This window comes from Falco peregrinus, chromosome 5 (genome assembly GCF_023634155.1).
Source record: "Falco peregrinus isolate bFalPer1 chromosome 5, bFalPer1.pri, whole genome shotgun sequence".
Classification (NCBI taxonomy): domain Eukaryota; kingdom Metazoa; phylum Chordata; class Aves; order Falconiformes; family Falconidae; genus Falco; species Falco peregrinus.
The window spans coordinates 111,645,802-111,657,949 of record NC_073725.1 but is presented as its reverse complement, the minus strand read 5'-3'; the positions used below and the strand labels follow the sequence as shown (position 1 = coordinate 111,657,949).

At 45.9% G+C, this 12,148-nt stretch overlaps 1 protein-coding gene across 1 annotated transcript in view; it reads left to right on the top strand.

Moving 5' to 3' along the window:
* Window positions 1–12,100, top strand: part of CFAP92 (cilia and flagella associated protein 92 (putative)) — an 89,149-nt gene extending 77,049 nt beyond the window's left edge. The window contains 7 exon segments of the mRNA XM_055805205.1: window positions 1,158–1,508; window positions 1,682–1,694; window positions 3,251–3,496; window positions 4,296–4,613; window positions 7,104–8,427; window positions 11,038–11,233; window positions 11,733–12,100. Of these exon segments, the coding sequence (XP_055661180.1) occupies window positions 1,158–1,508; window positions 1,682–1,694; window positions 3,251–3,496; window positions 4,296–4,613; window positions 7,104–7,283 (1,108 nt within the window). The 3' untranslated portion in view covers window positions 7,284–8,427; window positions 11,038–11,233; window positions 11,733–12,100.
* Window positions 12,101–12,148: the final 48 nt, after the last annotated feature.

The window sequence follows — 12,148 nt, the reverse complement described above, 5'->3', positions numbered from 1 at the left end:
TGGCTGATCCAGTGTCCTAGGCAGCAACTCGTTTCAGCAACCCACCGTCACAGAGGAGAGGATCGTGTCTGCCAGGCTTTGGGTGTCAGTCCTCTTTGCCTTTCCCTTATTCTGCTGTGTCTGTAATTATTCAGAGAATGCAAGTAAATTCTTCGCTGGAGCATGCAGACTGAACTGACCGTAGAGCTCATGGTGGTTGGTTTTTTTTTAGTTTTTGGTTTTCTGTAGTCAGTTGGTGGTTTAATGTGTGCACAACAGAAACTGCTGCTTCTTGATAGATTTCCTTCTGCTAAAATTAACCAGGAAATAATTTTAGTTGTAGAGAAACTAATGCACGTGATCCATATGCACATTGTCCAACTGAATTTTTAACGTAGCAATATAAACTCAATGTGTGTCATTAATGCTGATGCCACTTTGACATTAAAGTTATCAGTCACATGTATTGTACAAAAGTAATGGTAAGAAAATAATGTGGCAGTAATTTTACAATTGAATTCTTCTACAGTACTTTGTAAAGTTACTCTTCTCAAATAAAGAACAGCAATGTGATAAATGAATTAATAAATTCCCACGTTGGGGAAGGAATCCTAATGCTATGTTTGGCCATCACGTAAGGCACTTTATTTCACAGTCTCTGCTGTGGCCTGAGAATTTAGTGCCCGTGTCCAAAGTGTGTGCAGGGGGGTCAGGAGCTGTCATATAGGTAGAACGGCTTTTGTGTTGACACCAACCTCTTCAGGCCAAATGCAGCGAATGACAAGAAATGCGATGTGAGGTAAGCGTTGTCATGGGTGGTGTATAGAATGAAGGTTGATCAGAAGGTGCTGGAAAACAGAGGTAAGGCAGGGTGGATTTCAGTGGGTGTTCAACATAAATATGTGTCGTACACTAGAACCGGTGTGCATGAAGGGAGGCTGCTTCACTGCCTTTCCAGAGGCTGGAGAAATTCAGCAACTAATCGTTAACTTGCAGCTAAATCCAGTGCCAGCGACATTCCTAGAATATTCCTCGTAGGTTTATTAAACTGCTGAACTTCTTTGTTACTGATAAATGCCAGCATACGTGAACTGACCGTAATTTCTTAACAAAAAGCTCTTTCAAGAAGATTGTGTAGTTTTTCTACAGTGATATCAACTGTAATGATTTGATGGCAGCACGTTTTATGCAAATAATGAAATGTTGATGTCTATTGGTAGGTTTCGTTACCTCTGCCACAGCAAGAGGCTGAGGGATGTAATGCACGGGGATCTGCTGCCCTCAGCAGAGACGATCACAGCCCCGAGCCGCGAATACGGAGTGCCCCTAACCAATGAGGATCTCTTCACTCGGAAACCTCCTTTGCTCTCATTTTCCTCCGATGATTATACAGCACCAGGAAAAGTTAGCAGAGGGAACCAGGCAGTACATTCTTCATTCGATAGCCACAATGAAGCGTGTGCGCAACAGACGAAAGAAATAGCAGACAAAATGACTTCTGAGAGAAACCATGCTGGGGTGAGTAACTAGCGATATGCAGGAGGCAAGCAAGCCTCAGAGCTGCAAAACTTCATGTCCTTAATCAACACCTCCTTTGTCTCCTGAAACAATGTCTCATTAGGCTTAAAAACTTTTGGTAGGGTGTTTGTAGGTGTTGCACAAGCGTTATGAAAAAGTGCAGGGTTATTTTCTTTTGCAAAAGTCGAATTGCAAATGTAATTACTTCTCAAAGGAGAAGGCAATCCTAGGTGAAGAGAGGAGATGCTGTGTGAGCGGTAAGAAAGGTGTTTATTTAAAGGACTTGTAATTTATCTTTGGGTTGGGTTCTTGTTTTTCTTTGCCCCTCTCTTCCCCATAGCTCCCCCATTGCGCTTTAGCATGTCATCCAGGCCTCCGATGCTTGCAGGGGAGCTGTCAGCTGAGCTCCTGGGGAAACTGTGCCTTCTGCTCCGGCTGTGTGAAAGACCTGCTTGCCTTTGGGCAATCCTGATGGCATTTATCCCTGACTAAATAAAACCAGTAGCTGCAGACAGAGCTGAGCTGAGCTTTAAGGAAACAGTGAAGCTTTTTAGAACCTCTTCTCCCTCACCGCCAGTGTCCATCCAGCCCTTCTGTTGCCTCGGGGAAAATGTGTTGAAACTAAACGCTTTCCTGTTAATATAGACATCAAAGGAGGGATGTCCCACATGTTTCCTGGCAGTCTGAACTGGGTTTTGGAGTAAATAGCTTAGCTGAGGACTCCAGCCATCCCGTGGCTTATGAAGAATAGCTCTGAATGTTTTTTCCTGGATGAATTTTAATACGAAGGGGTTTTGCCTGAGAAGTGGAAATCTGTGTTCCTGTGCAAGGGTACTGTCTTGGCTGGACTGAAAGAAATTTAACTCTTAATTGTTTCTTTTTTCAGTCTTGATCTCTTTACATGGGACTAGAAAAGGAGAAAATCTTAAGTAATTGTTCCTGCTGCTTGCATTCATAATGTCATAGGGGGGATGAGAGCAGCAGGGCTCGAGGGCCTCATCGTTCCGTGTAGGTTAAGTGTAGCATTATTTTGTTGTGTAAGGTCGGCAGTCTTCCCAGTGGGTGTTTTAAGCAGGTTTGCTTTTATACATGTTTTCGGATCAGGCTAATAGAGGAACTGGGAAGTCCTCTATAGAAAAGAAAATATGGAAATATTTTTTTCATAGAAGGTAAGGTAATCTTTTAGGCTTTTTGATTTAAAAAAAAAAAAAAAAGGAAGTGGATGTCATGGATATCACAGGGAAGTGACATCCAAAATTCAATTTTACTCTCTTGCTGTAATTACCTATTATGGCAGAGGCTGAATTCAAAGCCATAATTACCGTAAACACAGTAGAATGACGTTCTTAAGGCAATGAATAGGTATGAGGGTTTAATTATGCTGTGTCGGGAGGGAAATTTGAAGAGTTCTAATAATGGTGTTTCCCCATGTCACTGTATTTGCTGGGGTGTTAATAGAGTCATAGAAATGAAAGAACTAATCTTATCTCATTTGAAGACAACCATAATCAGCTCTCCAGAACAACTACTTAAATCTGTAAGTAGGAGGCGTTCTCTCTTGAGTGCTTGCATCCAGTCTGCTGTCATTAGTCTTGCAGAATATCATATGCAAAGGTGAAATAGTGCTTTCTTTTTTTTAAAATAGAGTCTTTTTGTGGAATATTTTATTAACAAAGAGCTGTTGTGTAATAAATCTAGATACAGATTTTTTGTTTTGTTTTGTTAAAATTGGGGGTTTTTTTAATGTTTACAGAATCATTTGCTTGTTTATGATTTACAAAAAAACTTGGAATTCCCACTTCAGACAGAACCCACACGTAGCCCCTCTCTGCAGGCTCGCATTGGCGCTGTGTGCCAGCCCAAGGGAAAGGTGGAAAAGGCAAAACTTGAAACTTTCAGGATTGTTCCGGTTGATGGCAAATCTGTCTTTAACGACAGCGCTCAGAGCCTGAATTCTGCAGAGCTCGCCAAGAGGCATCTTCGCCAGGAAATGGCAAAGGTAAATCGAGGCACGTCACTGAAAGGTCTTGGCTTGCTCTATGCAGTGCTTCAAAGAGAGAGATGAATTCAATATTTACACGCTGGTAACTGCCATGTTAGTGCGTAGGAAGGGATCTACTGCTTATTCATTCATGCAAAACAAAATTCTGCTCTTAATGCTGTTGGTTATAGTCCAGTTGTCTCGTCTCCGCGCTTTGGGCTGTCATTTTGAGTGCAGGTTTGGATAACCTGGGTGGTGACCTCCAGTTCTGTGTCCCACACATTGTAAACGGGAGAATTTTTGAGTAATTGCAGCATCCATGTATGTAGTATTAAGTGATTTGAAGAACACATTTACGACCACATTTGAAGGATTGCACATGCCTGCTTTTGTCTTTTATATATATTTATACATATATAGTTGGCTTTTGAATCTTAGTAACAAATGCTGCTTTCGTGTCAGCTAGCGGCAATTACTGTAGCGGTGTGAAAACTGTTCGTAATGTACCATCGACACAGTATGAACTAGTGTTGTCTTTTTGCACAAATAATATTGAAGATGTTTCTTTCTGTAATTATTTTACAGAGATTCTGTTATACTGCTTGCCATGAAATCCATCATTGCATCATAAGAGAATGAAATGTGAAGCCTTTTTAAAAATATTTAATGATATATTTTTTATATAATTTTGATCTATGATTACCTGAAGTCTTAAGGAAATAAATTATACTGGTTCTGTACCTTACGAGCTCCTTTCCCAGCAAAGGGGAATTCACGCTAACAGATTTTTTTTTTTTTAATTTTTTTTTTTTTGTAGGAGCCAGATAACAGATTCACATATTGTCAGGAGTATCTGTCAGCAACATTTGACCCAGTGGATGTGGTTGCTGCCTGTAAGGAATTCTTGGCAAAATCCAGGAGTGTGTGGCTGTCCCCGGATGGGTTTGTATTTCCTGGATTTAAGGGCAGCATTGAAAGCCACCTGCACCCTCGGATGCCTGATGAGGCACGTCTGGAGGAGTTGCGGGAGGTAACGGAAAACCTAAATGAACAGCCCCAAGTGAACTCGTGCATTTTAAGAGGCTTGAAGGGGGCAGACTGCTTTAACGTACAAAAGCCTCTTTTGAGGGGTACAGCCTAGGCAGCAGTTTTGAGGATGACACTTGTATTTGCAACTGGGTACATCAGCACCTAGCTCTCCCAGATGACCATTCATTTGGATATGCAAATTCTACCCTGAACACATACAGAAAATCCATTTTCCAATATTAATTGGATGTTAATGGAGTATAAAGTGCTTTGTTTTACATTTTCAGATGGGGTCTAGTGTCAGAAAAGTCATAATACTGCATTCTGGATGGGTTCCAGGCTATTCTTTATGAGTTGCCAATCTAGTTGTAGCCTTCCTTCATTTCCTTCAGGTTTCCAAATTCCCTCACTGCTTATTTTTCCTCCATCTTTTATTCGTGGATTGCAGTTACAATTTTATGGGGTGTTGGTCCACCACCACTGTGTTGCCTATCATTTTCTTTCTGCCCTGTGTCCTCCCTACCTTCTTCTGTTCTTTACTCTTTAGCTTCTAGATTTCTGCCATTTTACTGGATCATCAAGTTGACAAGTTTGCAATTCCCTGTTTGGAACAGTCTTCACTGCGCGTACTCAAGCACGTGTGGTCTGCTGCTCGGAAGAAAATTTGTATGTTATTAGAATTGGCAAGATGAGGAAATAAAGGGACTAGAACAGAGAGATTTTTTTTTTTTTTTGTGCGGGATTAGTAAATTCTACCAAATTAATTGCACACAGTCACAGCACAGAGTGAAACAAACTGTATGCTTGGAATCTTATTACGGTATCTTGCAAGAATGTGTGGGTGTTAATTTAATTTTTCAGGCTTTATTTATCTTGTTGTTTGTTTTTTTTAAATACAAATGAAAGTAGTTTCTCAAACAGGTTAGAGTATAGTTGAAGTGGAAAGGTTAGCGAAAACAAAGTGCCTGTTTCTGATCCGTGATGCTGGAGCCTGTGCCTTCTCCCGAAGGAGCAGAGAAGGTTCCCTGGCGGAGAGCAGCCGAAGGCAGGCAGCACAGCGCGGTAGCTGGTGCCTCTTGCCGAAGAGCCAAAGGAGAGGAAGGGAACTCAGCAGCACAGGATCAAACCCTGACAAGCTGAAAAAGGGGTAGCGGGCTTAGAGTGCAGCAGCTGACACCAGTTACTGAATAAATGTGGGAATGTGACACGCCGTGTGGGAGCAGCAGTTATCAGCACATTGTGTTGCCCATTGGCACCCAGTGACGGGACGAGAGAGGGGAAGGGAGCTGACCTGAGCCTGAGCAGCACTAAGGGTAACCTGGCAGGACCACCAGCTGGGCAGCATTGGTGCTGCCTGTGGAGCTGGGAGAAAAGAGGAAGGGGGCTCCTTCTGCTCACGCAGGGCCGGGCGTGACCAGCGTTATACTGGATAATGGAGATCGATCCTGAACTCACCAGTCGTGTTACCTGAAAGGTAGAACAAAAGCAGAAAACTGTTAGGATCCCGTTCTGAGGCAGTCTGGGTTTGATACATTGCCTCTTCAACCATTCTGGTTTTCTTCTCAGCTACACAATTTAGCCATCTTCTGTAACACCATCCCTTGGGAGGCAAAACAGTTCTTGGAGGAGTTCTGGTTTCCTGAAATAAAATATCTCCATACGGTTTCTGCACTGACTCGGCTGTCCTTTAACTACACAGTTTTAGGTAAAACAGTGAAAGTACCAGGCTAACAACAGACAGTGGGAATTCCTTTGTAGCTTGGGAAGGATAATTTTTTTGTCTGAAAAAAATCTAACTGGTGCTTCAGCAGCGGGTAGTCAGGTGATCACAAAAGGTTGAACTCTTGTTTCACAATTGTGATGATGAATATTCCTGCCGTGATTCCAATGCACGTGCTGCTTCTCTCACCTGCTTCCTCGAGACACCTGGGCTCTTGGCCCCAGGAGTTCAATACTGATGACTGTATTTTTAGAAGCACTAGGACAGCTTCTGCTTTCTAAAAGCACTATGCTGTAAGATTATCCTTGGGATGATGTATAGCTCTCGCTGTTCCGGCAGCTCTGTACGACCAGCCCGCTCCTGCCCCTTGGGAAAAGGTAACAACTGGTTTGGTTTGGGGCTGAGTCTGTCCTCTTGCTCTCATTGTGCAGAGGAGGATGCTGACGTGGAGCCACCTGGATGAGAGGGACGGTCCACTTTCACCTGCAAGTTTAGCAGCTGTGTATGAAGCACAGGAAAGTGCATCAGACCCTTTATATCACTGCAGAGAAATGTGACATGAATATGAAACTGGGTCCCCTGACAGGTGTTTCCCAGGAATCCTGGAAGTGCCTGCACGTTAGGTAGCAGCTCAGTACTAGGCTATCAGCAGTTTGCTCACAAAGTGGATTTTTGTTCTTATTTGTGTGTATCAAAGACAACAAATGGAAAGGTTAATTACAGGGAGCAATAGGCTTGTGTAGGGCAGTGTGGACGTTGGTAAGACCCTATTATGGTAGTTAGATCGCCACCCAAGAGTCTGGCTAATTTAGTTTTTTGTGACTTCTCCCTGGTGATTTTGGCCTGGCTTCTTAAATGGATTCCATTTTCATTTAGAAGTGGCAGGAGAATGCTCTGCACGCTAACGTAGAGCCAGTGCTGGCGCGAGACAGGTGGAGCTGGGACAAACGGCGCATCGATTTTGATCTTTACAAGAAGCCACCTGAGCTCTTCGTGACAACAGCTCCGCAGACTGGTGATGGATCTGTTAAAATTAACTCATCACAAAGCTTTTAACTGGAAGCTCTGACATATGGTCCCGAAGCTTGTTCAGTTCTGCCGTCGAGGAAGGGAGTTTGAATGCAAAGAGGTTTAGTGAGCAGAGCTGTACACAGCAAAACTTCCACACTCCGGCAAATGAGGCATCTTGGGATGTGAGACCTCGGCCGTGCTCCAGATTTACCCCCCAGCTTCTGAGCCTTAGTTCCTTTGCGTGTAGTAAAATACGACAGGGAGGTCTAGATCCTTCTTGGCCTGTCCTTCGGTAAAGCCAGCTTTGTGGGCTGCCTGACCTTCCTTAAACACGGGCAGGGGACGCTCAGCTCTGGTTACCGAGGTCGGACCAGAAGCTGCCTCGCCCACCGTGCGCAGCGCCAGGGAATCGGCCCGGAGGGGGGCTGGGCTGAGCCACTTCCATCCGCGCCATCGCAGCAGCCTCCCACGGGCCTCAGTGGGGCGGCCGGGGTATAACCTTGTGTTCGCCCACAAACAGTAACAAAGTTGTATTTTGTTATGAAATAGGATTTTGAAGGTTTGTGGTGTGTGGGGTTTTTTTTTTTCCCCTGAACCAAGTGAGATTCACTGGAATATTTATGAATAGAAAAATAATAGATTTATTGCGGTTGCTCTAATCTTCATCTTTTACAACTTTTCTGCTGCACGTTACCCTGCAACTCACAAAATGCTTAATAACTAAGTTAAGAAACTTAGTGCAGTTCCTCTCAAGGGCTTCTTATGGAGGAATACTTTTGGGAAGCAGTCAGGACTAATTCCACATTCACATGTGTTTTATGGAGCCCACAGGGCAGTGGGCTGCAGTGGGGACTAGCCGTGGTTTTAACGCCCGCATCCTTCTGCTAGCGGCACCTTTGTGAGAAAGGCTGCCCTTCGCAAGGGGCGCTTAGCCGGCTGCTTTTAGCTCCAACAGCCAAAAGTTATCTTTTCGCCTCGCCGGTTTCCTTTGCCTGGATTTTCTTTTACAGTCCGTTGTTCGCCTTGTGAAGCTGCTGCTCCGATTCTGCAAACCGCGTTCGATGATACCGAGCTGAAAGGGTTACCCACACGTGGGCCGAGAGCCAGGTCCCGGCGACAGAAGCACCAAGGACTTCTGAAAGATGAACCTGGGAAATTCTCACCCGGGAAAGCGGGACCGGTTCTGAAGGTAAAGGGTGACTGTCCTTGGGACCTGACCCTGGCACCAAGCCAGCTGTCCTGCGCCTTCGGAAAGGCAGGTCGTGTGTGACACTCTTAATTTAGCACAATACTCTTGGAAGTAAAAACACTTGCTAAAATTGGTGTTGATAGCCCTGGTTGACTCAGTCTTACAAAACTCTTAGAAAAACATAGCCCAGGCACAAAATGATTTTTTTACAATGTTTTTTTTTTATTTAGTTCTTTGCTTTGACGGTCAGAGATAATGGAGGAAGGAGGAGAATTTCTGTTCAATTAACTAGCTTGCCTGTTGGTGTGCAGTGGGTGAGAAAAGAAGAACAATTTTTGGCCAGCTGGCTTAGCAGCTCTAAAAGAGATTGTAATGTCCCATAATGAAATGTAGGGGTCGAGGCACTTCTATAGACCAGATGCCAAATGTCTCACCATGTGTCCCCTTGATTGCCATAGCGCTGTATAGGCTTCCCTGGCGCTGCGCCTCAGCCTGTCGGCGCAGAAACCCCCCACGGACACCCCAGTTTGCAGGACTAAAGGATTTGTGCTCATTAATACGAAAAGCTGTATGGGTGGCCTTGCCCCTGACTGTTCTTTTGTTGGCTGTGTAGTCAGGGCTTGCATCTAAACGACTGACCCGCACCCTGAGCGTGCTTTTAAAGCCGATTTTGATCAAAGGGGCTGAAGCTCCCTTTTGCCTACAAATGCGCTAGAAAAACAAACACAGGAACTATGAGAATGTTGGTAACAAAAGCAGAATTCAACCTTTGAGGCCAGCTCACTGCTGCCCACCCCCACCTTTTTTTGTTTTTCAATATTCTGAGTACCAGTCCTTCTACGAAGCGGGCACAGCCGCGAGCTGCTGGGCCTCCCCCGGCTTTGAGCCGCGCAGCCCTTTGTGCTCGCTGTGCTTCGCCTCCTCTTTTGATTTGACTGTGCAAACTATAAAATTTGTTCATCTTGGACTTTTTGCCTGTTTCCTATAATTCCAATACACCACGCTTTTTGCTAGATTAGCATATACATATGCTAGAACTAGCATATACCTACTGTTATTAGTTTATCGGATAGCTCAGTCTTGCGCTCCACGCCGTGCTAATTACAGCCGTCAGACTTGACTCTCTCATATCCCAAGTTTCTTGACTGCATTTTTCAAGCCTTCCAACTGCAGCCCTGGGGAAGACCTTTGTCTTGCCTCACAGAATTAGCTACCCTTTTGCAAAGACAACCCTTTACAAAGGAGATGTTATGCACATTAACATCCAAGGGTCTGCCTTGGAAGACAGATTTAAAAAAACCCAACCAAACAAAAGCAAGCACTGTATTTTTAGTTCTTGCTCTTAATAATTTCCAAACTAACCTCATTTTCTAGTACAGTGTTTTTCCTCTGACAGAAAAAGAAAACGTCCTTGCTGGGTGATGTACCTCACTGAAGGAACACAGAATTTAAACACAATGACGATATTAAAGCTAAACACGCAGAGTCACATTTATTTTCTGCTTATTTTTATGCCATTTTTCATTTTATGCCAGTTTTCAGAAGGGTGAACAATGTCTTGGCTCCACTAGCTAGTTTCAGTGCCGCTGCCTTCTATTATCTGTGCATTCTGACGCTAATGTGTTCTCTACCAATTTGTTTCTCTCGGATTGCTGCCTCCTTTACCTGATCGCTTTTTTCCTGGGGTTTTTTGGGGTTTTTTTTTTAATCATCTTTGCTGTAGCACCTTAGAGCGGGTTGCCCCCTGCCTTCCTGATGGGGATTTCTGGCTCTGACAAAAGGTTGTATCACCTGTCCAGGCCTGGGGATTGCTGGGCCACAGCGGGGGCACCTGGGCTACCCCCAGGAGCTCCTGGGCTACCCCCAGGACCCTCGTGGATCCCGGTGGGCCGCGTTCCAGCCGTGCACCTCCCTCGCCGCCTGCTAACGGCCATGAGCAGGTGTGTGTGCGCGGTGGGAAGCAGCCTGGCCGTGGGGGGTGCTCACCCCCTGCCTCCACAGCGTGCTGCCCGCGCTCGGGCTGGGCGCGGGGCTGGTGAGCTCGCTGGTCCTGGGGCAATTCCTGGGAAACATTCCACTGGCTTGTTAGGCAAGGAAAGCAGCGAGGGCTGCGCCACGGCTGCGGGCACTGCCAAGCTGGGGTCTGTCGTTACTGACGCGGCGGTGGTGCACTTTGGAGGGTGGGTGGGGTGGGTGGGTTGGGTTTTGTTCTGTCCATCTGGGTTTTTCACTTAGCACTAGTAATCAGTTTGTGACTTGTACGTTGAAGGTTTTGAAGCACAAAGGTTGCACGTAATGGCTTTTTTTTTTTTTAAAAGATGCAGGCTTAGAAGCCTGCACACGTTTGAGCGATGCGCGTTGGCTGGGCACGTTTGCAGCCTTGTGGTTCCCCAACAGGGAGATGCTCTGGGGCTGATTTATGTACCGCACGTGGGGGTGCCCCAGCTCTCATGTCAGTGTCCAGGCTTTGAGGGATCCGTGCATTTAAAAATTGACTCTGGAGCTTGGAGGCACCCAAAACTTCCTCTGTGCAGGCTGGGATTCTTCACCTCTCCCTTTTTTGAACTGGCTGGCCGAGACCTGGGCTCACGGTGTTTTCTCGCCCTATAGCCCGTCCCAGCCCTGCCCATGCTGGACCGCCAGTGGTGTCAGGCCAGCGCGGACGCCCTCCTGGGAAGCAGGAAGAGCATCGCCAGTGGCTTTGTACCTGGTCCCGATGCTGGCACAGCTTGAAGCAGAGCAAGGATGTGACCCTCTGGCCCAACAGAGAGCGCGAGGCTGAGAAACTCCAAGGCATGGATTTCAAGTAAGACCACCCGATCGCCAGCGGCAGCAAACGCGGGCCCGTGTCGTTTTGTGTGGTGTGTGGCAGTTACAGTACGCAGACAGTATAGTAATAAATTACTAGGTCGATAAACTAAATTCTTAGGGTGTATCCCAAAGAAACAAACCAATTATATGGGCTAACTTGGCGTTCTTGTGAGGTCTCCCTTTCAACTCCAAACTCCAGAATTAAGGAATTGGGTTTGCCACTGGTGAACACTGGCCCTGTGTGCCGCTCTGTACGACAGCATGTCTGCAGACTGAGCTTTCCAGAGCCACCAGGGTGCTGACAATTGAACCACATGCCTGGCCTTGCATGGAGAATGTAGGCTGTATTTCTATCAAAGGCATAAATCTAAGTTCTTGAAGAACAATTTTTACCTTTCCAGTTTAATTTAACTGCTAGGAATCTGAAGAAGTTTCATGTTATTTGAATTTTCTAAATTAAACTGTATCTCAGGCAGCAAATCTTGCATTAACAGGAAACTTGTAGTTACTATCGCAGTGACCTGTGGAGCAGGGTGAAGTGGATGAGTTGCTGGTGTGTTCCTCACTGGGGGAGGCGAGTTCTGGCCTTTGTGCTGCTGTCGTGTCAGCCATCGAGTCAGCCAAGATCCCGCTTCGCTTCGTTTCATTACTCAGTTATTGCAGAGATGTGATCTTTCAGACGCCCACGGGAGCCAGAGGGGTTACAGCTTAACAAGGTCAGGCTTTGCCCTTCCGCGTGTCACCTTGTGGAGCAGCGACTCATTCCTGCCAGTGCGGAACCTGGTATTTCACCAGGCTGAACATGGACGTGGCTGTTTCATGCTGGCCTGTGCCTGCCAAAGGCAAGGCGGAGCTGCATCCCTGCGGCCACGGGCTCCCGGCTCACAGGGGCTGCCTGTGGCACCGGCCC